This window comes from Vitis riparia, chromosome 4 (genome assembly GCF_004353265.1).
Source record: "Vitis riparia cultivar Riparia Gloire de Montpellier isolate 1030 chromosome 4, EGFV_Vit.rip_1.0, whole genome shotgun sequence".
NCBI lineage: Eukaryota > Viridiplantae > Streptophyta > Magnoliopsida > Vitales > Vitaceae > Vitis > Vitis riparia.
In genome coordinates, this window is record NC_048434.1 from 1,177,160 (window position 1) to 1,196,150 (window position 18,991).

Here is an 18,991-nt window from a genome sequence, read left to right on the forward strand (position 1 = left end):
GGTAATCATGACAATTATGCACTTTTATGTAACCATTTGTGGGAAAAGTCAAGGCCTAACAACTAGTGAGCCACCCTAAGATTCCTAGAGAATGATCCATCAAATAATTTGAATTTTACCCTTTTGGATTTTATTTTATTTTTTATTTTGGCTAGTGACTCCTTTTCCTCTTTTTTAATCATGCACACCCACAACACTATGTGGGTGACCTCTATGATTTCTTAATTTTTGGGCTTGTGGAAATTAAATATTATTTTTGGATTTTTTTTATTTTTTAGTAAAGGCATTGTTAAAATAGTTTTACTCTATATTCCAATAATATTTTTATTAAAATTAAAAATAATTTGATTTTTTATTTTATTTTTAATGTTTAAATGTATAAATATCTAGATTGTGGTTGTGTTTCAAAACACATTTTGTCTTATCCTTTTTTTAGGCAATGCTTTATTAGCCTTATATAGTGGGGTCATGTCTTATTTAAATATGGTAGACTTTGTTTAGGATAATATTGCTAATTTTTTATATGAGAAATTATTTTTAGAGGAGCAAAACTTATTGAATCAACGAAAGCTAAGTCAAGTTAAAAGAAGCATGAAAGCTCCAAAAAAAATGTCTCCTTTTTTATTTCAAGAAAAACTTCTTTATCCTTTGCTTATTTACCTCTCTTTATTTAGCACTGAAACTCTTTCTACTTATGAATGAGACTATTCATTTGACGGTCTCATATATAAGACTTGCACCCTTACGCATGAATGTCTAGAGTGAAATATCTATCACAATCATCCTTACTAGTCGCTTAGGGGTATGGATCTCGATGAGGTTTCTTCTATGAAAGAACTTCTTATATAAGTCAAAATAGAGTTTTTATGAGAAACAATATTTTTTTAAAACTTTTACATTAAGCTTTATTTTATGTGATAAGTTTTTTGAACAAAATTAAGTAAATACTTTAAAAATCCCTAATTGATCTTTTTTTTAAAAAAAAAAAAAATAAACAAACAAAAAAAACTTAGTTTCTTATATGTCGAACCAAACAGGGTCTTTGAGTGCTCAATGCAAGTCTATGCAATGTATGGTGGGCTTTTAGCTATTAAACTTTTACTTCTGACTAAGTCAATTCTAGGAAATGACCCCTTGAATGGTATTCTCTAAGCATCAAAACTCAAGATTTGTACAAGATAAAGTGAATTCAATTGTTTAATTGTATGCTAATCATGGCATGACCTTGACACATCATGGCAACTTGTGGTATGACCTTGATAGGGGACTTTGCCACAAGCATGACAATTCACCTTGGTATGACCCATGTCCTGCCCTCCTATCCTATGGCTCAATCAAATGCATGTGATACCAACATCTCATAAGAATGTTATTGAGTTGATTTGTCACTAGTCATATACTCTCTTCGAGATTAAACTATGCTAGTATGGATATTAGGGTTGTAATTTGGATAGGTTGAATTTGCCCTACCTATATGCTACTTGAGGTTCATGCTAGCCTCAACAAGATTTGAATATCAAACTTGAGATAAAAAAAATATTAATAATTGATATAATTGAAAGTGCAAGCAATTCATCAAAATCTGAACATGCCTGTAATTATTTATTAATTAATTTTAATTATATTATTTATTACTCTATTTAAAATACAAAAAACCATTAAAACTGATAAATAATAGCTTCTAATCTTTGTCATTTTTTATTATATTAAATTAATAATTTTATCCTTTTTTTTTTTTGTTTATAAATTGCTCAAGTATCATGAATGTTAAGTTGATAATTGATAATATATTTTATAAATTTAAGACATATTTAATTTTTAATATTTTATTCCATGATATGATTTACAATCATAAAATTCAGTCCGAAAGCAATAATAATAATAATAATAATAATTAATATTATTGTTTCTACTTCTAATGCTTACATGGTCAAATGATAGGAACTATATAAGGATTTAAAATTTTTTTTTTCCTTAGGATATTTTGTTTTTGGCTAGTGACTCCTTTTCCCCTTTTTAATCATGCACACCCACATCACTATGTTGGTTCCCTCTACGATTTCTTAAATTTTGGGCCTAATTTTTGGAAATTAAATATTATATTTGGATTATTTTTATTTTTGTAGTAGAGGCATTGTTAAAATAGTTTTACTCTATATTCCAATAATATTTTTATTAAAATTAAAAATAATTTGATTTTTTATTTTATTTTTAATGTTTAGATGTATAAATATCTAGATTGTGGTTGTGTTTCAAAACACATGTTGTCTTATCTTTTTTTAGGCAATGTTTTATTAGCCTTATATAGTGGGGTCATGTCTTATTTAAATATGGTAGACTTTGTTTGGGATAATATTGCTAATTTTAATATGAGAAATTATTTTTAGAGGAGCAAAACTTATTGAAGCAACATAAGTTAAGTCAAGTTAAAGGAAGTACTAAAGTCCCAAAAAATGTCTCTTTTTTTACTTCAAGAAAAACTTATTTATTTTTGCTTATTTGTCTCTCTTCGTTTAGCACTGAAACTCTTTTTACTTGTGAATAAGATTGTTCATCTGACGGTCTTGTATATAATACCTGCACCCTTACTCGATGCATGATATGTTTAGAGTGAAACATCTATCGCAGTCATCCTTACTAGTCGCTTGGAGGTATGAATCTCGATGAGGTTTCTTCTATGAAAGAACTTCTTATATAAGTCAAAATAGAGTTTTTATGAGAAACAATATTTTCTTTTTAAACTTTTACATTAAGCTTTATTTTATGCTATAAGTTTGTTGAACAAAATTAAGTAAATACTAATAAAAGCTCCAATTGATCTTTTTTTTTTAAAAAAAAAAACAAAAAACTTAATTTCTTATATGTTGAACCAAATATGGTATTTGAGTGCTCAAGGCAAGTCTATGCAATGCATAGTGTGCTTTTAGCCGTTAAACTTTTACTTCTGACTAAAGTCAATTCCAGGAAATGACCCCTTGAAGAGTATTCTCTAAGCATCAAAACTCAAGATGTACAAGATAAAGCGAATTCAATTGTTTAATTGGATGCTTGTCATGGCATGATCTTGACACATCATGGCAACTTGTGGTATGACCTTGATAGGGGACTTTGCCATAAGCGAGACAATTCACCTTGGTATGGCCCATGTCCTACCCTTGTATCCTATGGCTCGATCAAATGTATGTGATACCAACATCTCGTGAGAATGTTATTGAGTTGATTTGTCACTAGTCATATACTCTCTCCGAGATTAAGCCATGCTAGTATGGATGTTAGGGTTGCAATTTGGATAAGTTGAATTTGCCCTACCTATATGCTACTGGAGGTTCATGTTAGCCTCAACAAGATTTGAATAGACTAATATCAAACTTGAGTTCAAAAAATATTAATAATTGATATAAATTGAAAGCGCAAGCAATTCATCAAAATCTTAACATGTATGTAATTATTTATTTATTAATTTTAATTATATTATTTATTACTTTATTTTGAATACAAAAACGCTTAAAAATGATAAAGAATAGCTTCTAATCTTTGTCATTTTTAATTATATTAAATTAATAATTTTATCCTTTTTTTTTTGTTTATAAATTGCTCAAGTATCATGAATGTTAAGTTGATAATTAATAATATATTTTATAAATTTAAGACTTAATTTTTAATATTTTATTCCATGATATGATTTATAATCATAAAATTCAGTCCGAAAATAATAATAATAATAATAATTAATATTATTGTTTCTACTTCTAATGCTTACGTGGTCAAATGATAGGTACTATATAAGGATTTTAATTTTTTTTTTCCTTAGGATATTTTGTTTTTGGACGAGGGCAATATGCTCGGGAAACAAATAGAACTTTTGAGAACATAGATAACGTGGGCCTCCCTTGACATAGCCCGCCGACATAAAAATCAACTGGGGTAGGCTCACAGCACACCTAAACACCAACTCTGTCTTGATGGCCCATAAGTCAATGGGCCTGATTGTTTTGGGGCCAAACCCAGCCCAACATCTATGCCTAAATTAGAAAATAAAATTTGTCCTGCCCTTATGACTTGTTTGACAATGTTTTTTAAAGTAGTTCTAAAAATAATTAGTTTTTGAGACTAGTTCTTAAGAGCCCGTTTGTCTTTTATCAAAAAAATTGTTTTCAAGTACTAGAAAGACCAAAAATATTTCCTCAGACCACTACCAAATAAATTCTCAAAATAATAGTTTTTGAGACAAATTTTTAAAAATATTTTTCTCGTGGTTTTTAAAAATAAAAGTCCATTTGAAAATTTAAAATATTTTCAGCTTGTTTTTTATGTTTCTAAATATTTCTTAAAAGTAATTTTTATCTGTAATACTTTATCTTTAATCATTATTATATTTTGTATAATTATGTTTAATGCAACCCTTTAAAATGATAGTAGACAAGGAAAAATAATTAAAATATGTCAAAAAAAAGATTGAAAATAATTAAAATATGTTAACAAAAAATAATTTGTGATTATAAACAAAATCTATGATGATCTTATTTAATATATATTTTATAAATAATAATAATAAGAAATTACTTCTTCTTTTTTACTAATAATGTGATATCAAATTTTGATAATAATATGTGGTCAATTCTATGGTTAGAAAAATAATTGTCTAACCCATCATTAAACTCCATTTTTTTAAAATGATATAGTCTTATAAATTTACTATTGCAATAATTTTGAATTAATTTTATGATCACTTTATTTAATATATGTTTTATTTCATTAATATTAGCAAATATCTCTTGCACAATTATAATTGAAAAAGAATAATTAAAAGGTCTCTATGCGACACCCTAAACATGAATGACCTCCATTAATAAATCCAAAAGGTAGCTATAAGACAACCATCTCAAAATGATTCAAAAAAGTAATCAAAGCGTAAAATAAATGCTATAAATTTATAATCTAAAACTAATTAAAATATCTCAAACATTAAAAAAGTTTATTGGTTCTCACCGATAGTTTCAATAAGAAAAATCAATTGTAGTAGATAATTAAATATCGAAAAATATTACATTTTTACAAAAATCAATTAGCAATAACTCATTTAATTTAATAATTTAATTCTTTTTTTTTTTTTTGAAAATTTTGACACTTCTAATTTTATTATAAAACAATATAATACAATTTGAATAATCAATTTATACTCAAAAGAATTTCATAAACAAACATTTTACTCGATCCACTAATAATAATAATATTATTCCCAAATAGTGAGACTAGCACTAGATAGTTAGTCTCGATCTGATTCTCTTGTTGATGGACAAAACAATTTCCAATTAATGTCATTTCAAGGGCCAGTAGCCTCGATCTGATTCTCTTGTTAGTGGACAAAACACTTTCAGATTAATGTCATTTCAAGGGGCATCAATGCTCTTATGCCCTTGGGGTTGCAAAGTCAACAACAAAAATAATTATTATTTAACTTATTTATAATTCTAACTGCATATTTTATAATTTTATGTGAAAATAAATTTTAAAATTTTATTTAATTTTTCATGTTTACATTAATAAATTCCATCATTTCATTGACAAAATGTTCGAAATTTACAGAGAATATTACATCTGTTGATGTTGATATTTTAAATCTTAGGTATTTTTTTAATATAGATTTAAAATATATCAAGAAGGAAAAAGCCAACTGAACATGACGAATCAAAGAAAAAAGATTCTACAATTTTCGAAAAAGTTAAAAAAATTGATGCATTCCTTTAATAATTTGTCCATTTGTTTTCTCCTCCATTTTGGTTCTTTTGTTTTTTGTCTGGCAGCAGATAGTGGGAGACTTAATACCAAATCACTATGATCCTAGGGGGATGTGGTCACTATGTTAATATGGTGGGATTTTCTTAATTATGCATGTGTTTTAAAATAATTTAGGATCAGAAGTGTTTTCAAAAACAATATTCTATCATCTAAAACAAAAAATTAAGAAAACACATTTGAAAATTAAAAATTGTTTTTTCTTTTATTCTTTAAAAAACAATGTATTTTAAGATAACATCCATTAATTATTTTCTATCCTTTTTTCTTGTTTTATGAATTTTTTTAAATAATTATATAAAGATGTAGAATGAATAAAAATAAAATATTAGATATGAAAATATTAAAAGCAGGTAAGAAAATATTTTTAGTTTTTAAATAAACTCTTAAAAATTATTTTTCAAAACTATTTTTGAAAATAGTTATCATGTACTTAGTATATGTTTGGATATGCATTTTTGTTTTGTTTTTTTTTAAGTAGTATTTAAATAATACATTCTATATAAAATATATCACCTTAGGTAAAAATAAATTATAGAATATTAGATAGTAAAAATGGTTTGATAAAGCAATTATTTTAAATAGATTTAAAAATAATTATTTAAAATTTATGATATCGCATATAAAAATTAATATTATTTTTTTAATTTAAAAGAGAACATAAATTAATTATTTGTTAAAGTAGTCATTAAAAAAACAAGTGAAAATAATATAAAATAATTAAAAAATGTTTTCTGAAAACAATTTTTAATTGTTAAATGTATTTTCTGTATTTTTTATTATAGACAATAGAAAACTATTATGAAAAATAATTCTTAAACAAACTCTAATATATGTGTAGATACACATTTTTACTTTTTGTTTTTAAAAATAATATGTAAAAACAAATTCTACTTTTGGTAAAAATAAATTTAAAAAAATGAGATGGTAAAAATGGTTTGATACCACAATTTTTTTAAATTAATTATTTAAAATTTATGATATCCCATACAAAAATTAATAGTATTTTTCTAATTTTAAAAACAGAGAACATAAATTAATGAGAAAATTTTTCAAATTATTCTCAAATTTCAATATTGGGCAACGAAATTGGTGACCCAACATCGTAATTTTGGGGAAAATTATTGGTTGGGTAGCCACATGGGTGTTTATTTGAGAATGGAAGGATAAAGTATTCTTGGGTGGTTGAAGAAGAAAAGAGATGTTAGGCTACTTCTTCATTATTAGTGAACATGTTTCATGATGTTGTCACTTGTCATGTAGATATGTTACAAGTTGGAAAAATGATCATGGGGAGTAGGGACCACCTACCCCTAAATAAATTTATAAAATGGGTCCTAGAGATGCCAAATCAGTGATATTTGTTTTTTCTCGGGAACCAAACAGAAGCCCAAGGAGCATCCTGCAGTACTTTTCCTAACGATTGATCCAAACATGCGAGGTGGGATTCGTGGGAAAGAAGATGGGAATGAAAATAAAAATAAATAAAGTGAAAAAAAAATGTAATTAATAAATATAGTAATAGAATAACAGAAGGGTGTCGACACTATCGCGCTCATCTACATGCAAAAAGCCGCAACTGTTTAGTCCATTCCCCTCTGAAACCTTGCCATTCGTCAAACTATGTCGACATTCTTTTCTCTCCAAAATCCCCCTCTTCCCCACCCAATTGCAAACGAATCAAACCGCACCAAGCCCACCGTCTCTGCTTTTCTCTCTCTCACAGACGGATGATCTGAGGATAAACGCAGGATTTGTTCTTCAATGGTGGTCTTTGAGGTTTGTTGCAATTGTGATCGTTTCTCTCTGTTTTTTTTTTTGTATCTGGGGATTGATTTTTTGATGATTTGGGTTTTGGGATTTGGGATTTTCTGTGTTTCAGGAATTGTTTGTGCTTTCCTTTGGACGGTTGAAGGGAAAGACCATGATTTTTTCGGGTAAAGAAAGTTACTGTTTGATTGGGAATTGAAGGAAAAGGGGAGAAAGCGGAATCTGAATCTGGTTCTTTTAGCGGTGTTGTTCTGTTTTGATTTTTGATTGTGAAAAAGGGTGCATTTTACTGATGCGAAATCGAAGGAAAAAAGAAAAAGGAAATGGGAATTTGGAATTGGTAGCTGTGGAATTCCGAAACTTTTTTCCAATTTCTCACCAACCAAACAGGCGAGAAAATGGAAAATTGGATTAGACTTGATTCAGAGTTCAGAATTGTCTTCCAATTCCATCGTTTTGTCAGCAACCCAAAAGATGCAAATGAAAAATTTTCCGTTTCTGTTCATAATTTACATGAATTGGCTGTTGTTTTAGGTTTCTGAAATTTCGGTTTTTTTTCCCCCTTTTTGGATAAAACAGAGTCGATGCTACGGACAATTTCCCAATCTATGGCCACAACGAGTTGCGGCGGAACCGATTTAGAGACCTGCCGAGATGAGTCAGGCGCACTCACTCTCAAATTCGTCGCAATCGCCGCAATACTCGTCGCCGGCGTCTCTGGCGTCGCCATTCCCCTCGTGGGAAAGAAGCGCCGCTTCCTCCGCACCGATGGCAACCTCTTCTTCGCCGCCAAAGCCTTCGCCGCCGGCGTCATCCTCGCCACCGGCTTCGTCCACATGTTACCCGACGGTTCGACGGCGCTGTCCGACTCGTGTCTCCCCAAAAACCCCTGGTCCAAGTTCCCCTTCTCCGGCTTCTTCGCCATGGTCTCCGCCCTCGCCACCCTCGTCGTCGACTTCGTCGGAACCCAGTACTATGAACGCAAACAGGAGCGGACTCAGGCGAGTGAGGCCCGAGTCAGGCCTTCAGACTCAGACGGGATCGTCCCGTTTATCGAAGCTAAGGATTCCAACGGAAAGGTGTTTGGAGAAGAAGAAGGCGGAGGAATGCACATAGTGGGAATGCATGCTCACGCGGCGCACCATAGACACAACCACCCTCAAGGGGAGGAGTCTTGCGACGGCCGCCGCGGTGGCCACGATCACAGCCATGGACACGGCCACTCTCACGGGTTTGGGTTAGAAGATGGTGATGACGAAGACGGCGGCATTCGACACGTTGTCGTTTCACAGGTGAGTTTTTTACTTTCATTTTTATTTTTGTTTTTGCGTGAGTTATTACTCTTAATTAACTTTCGTTTTTTTTTTTTTGCCCTTTTTTGACTTTTTCTCATTTGTCTCGTGTGACGCGGCTGATGCCAATTGGGATTTCCACGTGTGGGCTCCCTTTTTTGGGAAATTCATTTTGTGGGTGTAGTTTTAAAAAATAAAAAATAAAAAATGAAATTAATACCCACGCCTTTTTTAAAGATGTCTCATTGCTTAGGGTGTTTGGTAACGAAGAAAGTGCAATTTTAATTTTACTTTTCATGATCTAAATATGGATGAACTGAATTGGCAGGTACTGGAACTAGGAATCATATCCCACTCGGTGATAATAGGGCTATCACTGGGAGTGTCTCAGAGTCCATGCACCATAAGACCCTTAATAGCGGCATTATCATTCCATCAGTTCTTCGAGGGCTTCGCCCTGGGAGGCTGCATCTCCCAAGCCCAGTTCAAGACCCTCTCCACCACCCTCATGGCCTGCTTCTTCGCCATCACCACCCCAGCAGGCATCGCCTTCGGCACGGCCATTTCTTCCTCCTACAATCCCGACAGCCCCCGAGCGCTGGTCATCGAAGGCGTATTCGACTGTGTCTCAGCCGGCATCCTTATATACATGGCGCTGGTGGACTTGATTGCAGCGGACTTCCTGAGCAAGAGGATGAAGTGCAATGTTAGGCTCCAAGTCCTCTCATATTTGATGCTGTTTCTTGGAGCTGGCATGATGTCTGCTCTTGCCATTTGGGCTTAAGATAGTCAGATTTCAATTTTTTTCTCTTTTACTAATTCTTGTTTTGGGGCCTAAAGATTCGGTTTTTTGGAGTAATACAAGCAAGAATGAATTTGCTGATTGCTTTTTCTTGGTGCGAATATGAAATGGTGGGATTGGGAAAGGCTGTTGTGTTGGAAAAAATTAAGACATTGTTTGGGAATTGTATTTTAGAGTTAAAAACGTGTTTGACAATTTTTGGTAGAAACAAGTTTTTAATGTTTTTTTTTTTTTTTTGTGAAAAATTGCTCTAAAACTATAGGAAGAATGATTAAAAAATAAAGCTATTTTTATGAAATATGTAGAAATGAAAAACATATTCATTCTAAATTCATTGTTTTCAAAAGCATTTTTAAATAGATTGAAATATTTGCATATGACCCATGTATTTCCTTTTATTGTCTGGTATTATTCATATTTATATTAATTTTTTTTAAAATAATTTCATATACATATTATCAATATTTTACCATTTATTAAAGTTTCATATAAAATTATTACAAAAACTTTCTATTGAAATTCCCAAAAATTTTATGTGATATTTTGATATTTTTTTGAAATCAATTCAATCAATTTATATATATATATATATATATATATATATTTTTTTTTTTATTTATCCTTTTATTCTTTGTACACTTATTTTTAATATAAGTTAATTTCATGTTTCGTACACCTAGATCTTATTGATATGAAATTTTATTAAATACCTCTTATATATTTATTTTTTATTTTCACTTTAACAAAATTTCAATTCAATACCAGTCGGGCATTTAGCAAATTTAGAAAAATTAGTGAAATTAAAAGCTTGTTTGGTCATATAATTAAAAAAAAATAGGTTTTTTTAAATAGAAAATTACTTTTAAAAATTTATAACAATGTTTTACTATTATTTTCTATTTCCAATTTTAAAAAACAAAGCGAAATAAATAACATTGTTAGAAAATAAGTATGAGTTATTTTTATAGTTTTTAAAAAATAAGGAAAAAAAACTCTTAAAGAATCACAAAAAATAAATAAAATTGAATGTTATATCATTTTTTTTTTCTCTCAACTATTTAATACCAATGTTGAAAATCTTTAATTATATTATTTCTTTAAATTATATGTGGTTTTCTAAATTTTTTAACTTGTCTAAAAATTTTAACTAAACAAATAAATTCTAAATTGAACTATACTTTATACAGAAAATTTATTAATTTTAAAAACTCAAAAACTTATTTAATTAGTACTAAAAAGTCAAACTCAATAATATTAAAAAGTTATAAATCAAAATTCATTGGCCTTGGTTATTTTATTTTTTTAAGTATAACATATTTTTACAAAAATTTTCATTAAGCAAATAAATTTCAAATTAAATAAGACTTGATGTCTCAGATTTATTAACAAATATAAATTTATGAATAAAAATTGGTTTAGAACAACTCTATTTTTTATTTTTTATTTACATAAAATCTTTATTTTTTGATTTTTTATTAGATAAATAAATTTCAAATTAAATAAAATTTAATCTCTTAGATTCATTAACCGATCTAATAATTTTAAAAAAGAATTTGAAACTTAAATAATAAACACATTTATACAAAAAATTTATGGGGTAAAAATTGGTTCACTGTGATTCTATTTTTTCTTTTCTACACCTTATCATATTTTTATAATTTTTTTCATTAAAAATATGAACTTCAAATCAAGAGACTTTTGTATTAAATTTGTTAATGAGTTTAAAACCTTCTATAAATAATTTGAAATTAAAAAATAGATTTAATTACCGGAAAAATAATAGATCAAAATTGATATATTATGAGTTATGATTTTATCGTTTTTACACATAAACTATGTTTTTTGAATTTTTCACTAAATAAATAAATTATAAATTAAGTAAGACATAATTAATAATTTAAATTATTAAATGAATTTTTTGATTTTTAAGAATAATTTGAAATTCAAAAAACCAATTCATTATATTAAATCAAAACATTATAAAATATTATATTTGTAATTTAGTATTAAATGTGTCTATATAATAAAAAATTTGGTTCATTTATATGTTAAAAAATGAAACTTTATTTATTATTCATTTTAAATAAAATATTATTAATGATTATTATCTTTAAATTATTATTATTATTATTCATTTTTAATAAAAAAAATTACAAAGAATAACCTTATGTTTCAACTTACATTCTTTTATAAAAAAAATATAATTTATGATTTTATTATAATATTATTATTCATATTTAACTAAAATCTATTTGTAGACCCCCATTTGGGGCCTTTCTTGCAGCTGCACATTTTGCCACGTGGAAGAGCCTTGCTCAACCACGTGTCGCCTCCTTAGTGGCTATAGGGGGATCAACCTTGCTTTTTGGGAAACAAATCAGATGATGACAGGTGTCAAGAAGATTATGGAAAAAAGCTGATTTCTGTTATGAGGAACGTATGAGAGAGGACTGCTAGCTGCATGGAGGGGTAGTGGAGTGAGGCAGCTGTGCAAGGCTGGTCTGAGGGGCAGGCCGTTGGAAGATATTTTCTGAGGTTATCTGCAGAAGGGAATGTGCTTTTAGGGAGGGGGGGGGGGGGGCAAATCGGGTAGTAGGAGAGAGGAGAGACTGATTTTTGGGTTTCCTGAGAGAAAAACTGAGAGGAGGCTACCAGAGGGGGAGAGAGCTCTCAGGCTAGGAGGGAAGTTCAGAGACGGAGGAATTTTCTGGGGTCATTCTCTTTCCTTTTGCTGGTGAAGAAGCTTTTCAGTTCTGGAAATTTTTGAGGGCAGCAGCAGAGGAGTTAGAGAGGGGCTTTCTGGAAGCATATTTTATTCCTTTTTGCCGGTGAAGAGACTTTTGAGACATGAGAGTGGCGTGATTTGGTTCGGTTTGATGAGCCCGGCTCTTGGAACTACTCGTGGTATCTCTGCAAGTGAGGTTGGAGCAGAAAACAAGTTAATGCGGATGGCTTGACAGGGATCTAAATTAAACTTCCTACAACGGTTGAAGTCGACAAGGTTGATGATGCTCTTGTTATGAATGTTCATACTGAAACCGATTCGGAAAGATGGAAGATCATGCTCTAAACTAAGAGCCATTGTATGCTTCTGGACTGAGTTATGGAGCTGTTAAGATATAATCAGGGGACCTTAGAAGAATGCATTGTGGTTGAACAAGTTGAGAAATCTCCTCTTATGGGTATTCCCGCAGGAACTGGTTCAATAGTGGTTGGAAATTCTGTTCTGGACCCAAGATCATGATCTCTGGCATGAGCAGGATGGGGGATCTGCTGCAGGGTTTGATCCTGACAATGAAGGTTTTGAGGTGTTTCAGTTAGATAATAAGCAACGGCCAACTTCATCAGGTTTTAATTTTCTGCCTGCATCTAAGGTGGATGGCTCTAGTGGTCCAATGGGAGTTCAGCCAAAGTTCATTAAAGGAAACCTAGGATCAGCTGGGGAAGATCATGTTGATGCTTTCCACCATTAAGATAATAGACAAAATGAAGTTCATTCTGATGGCGGAACTGCAAGTTCAAGGTCTTCGCCTTCTAAGCCCACTAGCCCCTTGAGAAGTAAAAACCTCTTCTGAGAGTTCCTGGGATGGATCATCAACAAAGGTTTCAAGGCCAGTGAAGGAAAGATGGGGAAGAAAGACAAGTTCTTCTACAGAGGCTTCAACTGTGTATGAAAAAAAAGTAAGATTGTGTCTGAACCTGTGCCTTCTCATGTAGATGATGACGACAAAGGCTGGAATCCACCTTCAATCATGGTTTCTGAAAGGGCTGAAAGAAGCATGGCCTCTCAATCTCTGGCTCCTTTGCATGTCCCAAGGCATAACATACCATGCTTTGAACCAACTCGTGTCCACCTATTACGTTTCTTACAATGCTGCCAGTTTATAATTTCCCCACTGAGCCAGGAGCTACTGATGCAACGACAAGCCACTTTGGAGGGGATAATGGGGTGGATAACAGTGATTCTGGTCAAAACTTTGATTCATCTGAGGGGCTTGATCAGTCTGGGAATTTAAACACTTCAGGTTGCATGAGAAGGGCAGTTCTTGTTGAACCTTCAGAGGTGCCGAAGTCCAATATTCTTAACAGCGATTTTGCCAGCCATTGGCAGAATTTGCAATATAAGAGATTTCAACTTACAAGATGCGGATCTTCTCAAACCAGATATTCTGGCTCCAGGTTTTCTCATTTGGGCTGTCTGGTCTCCAAATGGAACGGATGAGGCCAATTATGTTGGAGAAGGGTTTGCAATGATCTCTGGAACTAGCATGGCTGCACCACATATAGCTGGAATAGTTGCTTACAGCGGGACTGTCGTTGGGATTAAATGCATTGGGAGTTTCTGGAGAGAATCTCCAGGTGAAGGATTTCCTCGAATGTATCCATAGCCTGGATCAAGACTTCCATTGATCTCTTCATTGACCACACGTTCAGGAGATATAACTGGAATATTCTGTGCCACAGTAAGAGAATCACTGGTCTGTTCTGCACATTCTTTGAGCCTCACTTCAGGACCAAGCAGGGTCAATGGGTGACTTCCACCATCATTTTCTTTGCCAGTTTCTTCCCCACCTTGACCTGAGGAACTAATACTGGCTTGCACTGGTTTTGCATGAAAAGGAACTGCTGCAGTAGGCTTCAAGGGGGATTCAATATTCTGCAGTGGGCTGATCGCTTCAAATGCCTCTACAAGCAGTGCCACTCTTCTTCTCCGAGCTGGAACTTGGGCTGCAAGGGCAAGCATCGTGGCTCTCGTGGGTTGAATTTCCTCGAAGGGGAAGCTGAAGCATGACGTTATAGAAGCAGTTAATGAATTTATTCAAGATATCGCCACTTGCCATGACCAGATTGTTGAACGAGCAGTGGAGTATATTCGTCAAAATGAGAGAGCATTCCAAATGGTACCTCAGAAAAGACCAAAAGTGATTCAAAGCAAAGACCTAAAATTGGTATAACTATTGGGTTATCTGAACGTCCTCCATGGTTTTGTAGTCTTTACAACACAAAGGCTACTGGTAAGCAAGCATTACTACTCCATGCTGATGGGAAGAAGCAGTCCTCAAAGCTGGTGTAATTAGGCATTGGAGAGGAAAATGGCATTTGTTCTGGTCAGCCATGAGTCTGGTTTGTCGTTTGAAGCTTTGGCAGAGAGCTCAGAGCTCATTTATTTGAGGAGTAAGGCAGGCGCTGTAGCAACTTTCTCAGGCACGACTCTGGACACGTTTGATGGTAAAACAGTTTTGGAGTTGGGATGTGAAGCTTATGTTCCAATGGCCATCCGCTGCATCAACGACATTTGTTCATCCGCCCGCGCATCCTGGAGCCTCTTCTCCATTGCAGTTGCGCACCGCTTGGGTCCAGTTCCAGTGGGGAAAACCAGCGTCTTCATTGCAATCTCTTCTGTCCACCGCGCTGATGCATTGGACGCTTGTAAGTTTGTGATTGATGAAATTAAGGCATCAGTTCCAATATGGGAGAAGGAGGTGTATGCAAATAGAGAGGTTTGGAAGGGGAACTCTGAGTTTTTGGAGAGGAGGTCAAAGCTTGGTAGTTGCTGGGTTGCAGCGAGGAGGTACATGTCGTTCAAGAAAAGTAAAGGTGGAGGCACAAGAGAGGAAGGGTTGCTGTGGGGCTAAGGTGAAGGTGGATGTTGAATAACCACTTTATGCATCCATGGAGGAGAGCTTTATTGGTCATTTGATGATGATTGGAACTTCAGAAAAAGCACAGTTAAAAGGACCCTAAGCTACCAAAGGTCTTCATGATGTGTCTCCACTGAAGGTGAGTTGACTTCACATTGAGATTTCTCCTCATTAAATGAGGGCCTTCCCAGCGTCAATAGAAGAATCTCAACACAATCGCACCCAGCTGAGGATCTTTCTCCTTAATGACAGCCTATATCCACCCTTGCATGGCCACTTTAGCATGGCCACCCTCATGGCCACGTGTCACCTCCTTTTATTCCTCTCATTTCACCATCCTTAGTTTTGAAAATAATCTTCCTAAACTCTAGTTTGCGAATAATTTTTTCGAATTTCTTTTTTTTCAAATAATTTCATCTCTTTAATTTTTCATCCTTAGTTTTTTGTTTAGGTTCCAAAAATCCGTTTTCAATAAAATTTGGCCGCCATTTTCTTTTCAGCGAGCCACTTTCGAAGTTTTCATGATTTTTAAAATGTTTTAAAATAAGTGTGAATTAATTTTCGTAATTCTTAATTATGGAATTTACGAAGTTAATTCACTCAAAAATAAAACGGGCTTTGGTGGGGGCCCAACATCAAATGAATTTTCTTTAAAATAAAAGTGAATTTTGAGTGAAGTGTCATGCGTGCTTTTGATGATTTTGCACTCAATTTAGTGACATGTGAGCTATGTTTATGCTATTTATTGCGCACTAACCCTTTTTCTTGATAGCGCATGATGATTCGTTGCCCAGGTACGCGCTCACTCTCACTCTAGTTAATTCATATGCATTTTCCGACTCTCATACGTGCATGATTGATTCGAGTATTCATTGATTTTCACATTGATTGCCACATCAGCTTCATTTTATTAGTAGAGACCCGTCTTTAGGGACTTAGAGGGGTGCTATGGTCTTTACCGTACCTTCCCGATAAGTAACCTGACTCCCGAACCCGATCCGGTTTTTCACAGACCGCCTTTTTCAAAATAATAAAAATCGAGCTCGCCATCGAGTGGGAAACGCATTGAGCCGAAATGCGGGGTCCACAAAATGGCGACTCCACTGGGGATTTTTAGAGGGTCAAGCTTGAACTTAAAATGAAGTGAACATGGCATTTGATGTGTCGATCAGTGGATACTCACCTCTTGATTGCACATTGAGAGTTCCCAAGTTTTCACTTGGGACATTGACATGTTGGCTGATTATTTGGATTGGGGATTTTGATATAGCCAGTTTCTTCACTCTTCATTGATATATTTGTTTGAGATATTTGACATGCTGGTTATGATGATTGATTCTTCCTGATTGAGGATCCCGAGATAGCTATTTTCTCTATGCTTCATTGCCATATTTGTTGGAGATATTGACATGCTGATTGTATTGATTGCCTATCTTATTTCGCTTAGTATAGTGATTCTGATATTTGCCATGATTATTCTGATCGCCTTGCATGTATGGATTCATTGTTGGTTTGATTTGACATGTCGATTCTTGGCTTATATATCATCTTGATCGTCTTTGAGCATGGTGTTCTTATCACTATTCATCCTGATTCTCGTAGCTTATATGCACGCTTGAGTGATATACATGTACTCTGCTCGACTGTATGTCGCATGACCTACCTTCTTCTGCTTGATTGCATGTCGCTTGTCCATGTGGGCCGCACTTCTATCCCCTTACCTCCAAATCTCTTGGTCTCGGTCATTTCCTTCATTTCGGTTCTCACTTTTGCAAGTGTGAGGCCTTCTGTGTGCTTGTTCTCTAACCGAGCCAGAGATTAGGAGTAGGGTTTAGCGACGGGCTATACCGATGTCTGGGAGCGTTCTGGAGGAGACCGACATATCGATGCTGATTGGAGTCCGATCATTGAAGACCTGTATAGCCCCGAGCTAGGTTTCATGGATAGTTATGCGGCCAGTGTGTTTCCTCTTCTGCTCTAGATTCATAGGGTTTTCGGATGCACCCACACCATCACTGTGCACTTTAGTTTGCTATTGAGCGTTGAGAGTTTGAGAGGTTTCACCATAGGAAACCCCCTGGGATGTCGAGGTAGTGCATGTGTGGAGGTGATGACCACCTTGCATGGAAGCGCCCCGTCTCTTCGGAGACGTGCAGAGGGTTGCGTACCGCCGGAGGGTATGATCGCTTCTGCTAGGGATCTTTTAAAGTCCACCCATATCCATTTAGAGCCACCTTCACCTCGTAGGTTGAGCCGTAGATCCTTCGATTAGGACTCCCTCCCTACACGTGGGTGCATCTGAGGGCCTTCAGAGCCTCTGTGGTTACACTTTGGATTCGACATTCCCTCTTTTTAGTCTCCAGTTGAGAGTGCTCTGAGATCGGCATGAGTTTGAGTATCGATCGGATCACTTTTTTCGTGTCATCTTGGATTATGCTTTTCACTCGAGGAGTTTAGCATGTTTTCTCCCTAGGGTTTTCGTTTTTCTTTCTTGGCTCGGCACATCCTTTCACTTTGTTGACACTCACTCGATACTTTGGGATATGTTCATTGATCATCTTTTTACACTGTACACCTATCACGGGCTCAGTACCTCATCATTTGTTTGATCCTTGGTTCAATTTTTGACTCGATGCTCATATTTTCATTACCAGAAAGGTGAAAGGCATATTTTCATATTCACACATTTTTCGAGAGATTCGCCTTGATCACCTTATCGTTTTTTTTCTTTATAGAGCTCGAGTTGAGGATTGAATCAAAGGATATTTTGGTCTATATTGAGTATCGATCTCGTGATAGTGTTCTTCACACCCTATTCACTTTCTTCACACCTCGATCATTTTCTGGATCATCAATAGAAATTCTTTAGTCATATTTGTGGTCATCTCATGTTGGACACTCCTATGACTCTGGAGTTTCTATCGTACATCCAGATTTCTGATTATCACCATATGATTGTGTATCGCACCCTGTCATGTATTGGGTTGTATTGTATCATGCATTGGTCATTGTTCGTTACATCCCGTGTCATTGCATGAGTCGTGTTTGAGTCATTTTGCTCAGGTTCTTTTGTAGGGGTCTATTTGTAGTCCCAGTCTTGGTTCAGTGCCCTGGGTTGAGTGGGATAGAGGTTGATTCGTATCTCTGAGCTGCTATAGACAGATTCACAGTCAGTTTCGATTGGTTAGCTTATCGCTTCTGTGGTTTCGATTCAGGGGGTATTGACCAGTTTGAGTTAGAGGATGGATACTCAGCAGAGCAGGCATGTAGTGCTCGAGGACACGCCATCTGATATAGTGGCACCACCTGCCGTATCTATTCAGATGCCAGCTACACAGACGTTACCTACTGTTTCACATGATCATGCTGCTGTCATTCCACTTATGGTCACACCAGTTACCATTATTGAGGATCCTCGTTCTCGTATGGACAGACTCGAGCGGAGGATTGGACAGATGAGAGATCTTGATGAGATGATTTCGTGGGATGACACTGACGATGTGCCAGTGGCCACTTTGCCGGTCGGGTTCAGGATGCCTGATATAGAGAGATATACGGGTGTTGGATGTCCTCGTATTCATCTCAGACTTTATAGCACAGTTATGAGGGCCCTTGGTCTAGATGAGGCACAGTTGCTCACTTTGTTCCCATTGTCATTGAGCGGCATGACACAGAGATGGTACGCTTCA

At 34.3% G+C, this 18,991-nt stretch overlaps 1 protein-coding gene and 1 pseudogene across 2 annotated transcripts; both read left to right on the forward strand.

Moving 5' to 3' along the window:
* The first annotated feature begins 7,325 nt into the window (after positions 1-7,325).
* LOC117913109 (zinc transporter 4, chloroplastic-like) lies at positions 7,326-9,844 on the forward strand. Of its 2 annotated transcripts, XM_034828036.1 has the most exons (4): positions 7,326-7,575; positions 7,679-7,733; positions 8,146-8,858; positions 9,187-9,844. In XM_034828036.1, exons 1-4 carry the CDS (start codon positions 7,561-7,563, stop codon positions 9,640-9,642), a joined length of 1,239 nt encoding a protein of 412 aa, XP_034683927.1. In that variant the 5' UTR covers positions 7,326-7,560; the 3' UTR covers positions 9,643-9,844. The 2 variants fall into 2 exon arrangements, with proteins under 2 accessions (XP_034683927.1, XP_034683928.1); XM_034828037.1 differs by lacking the exon at positions 7,679-7,733 and having other exon boundaries at positions 7,327-7,575.
* Positions 9,845-14,673: 4,829 nt separating this feature from the next.
* On the forward strand, positions 14,674-15,318 carry LOC117912673 (annotated as a pseudogene).
* Positions 15,319-18,991: the final 3,673 nt, after the last annotated feature.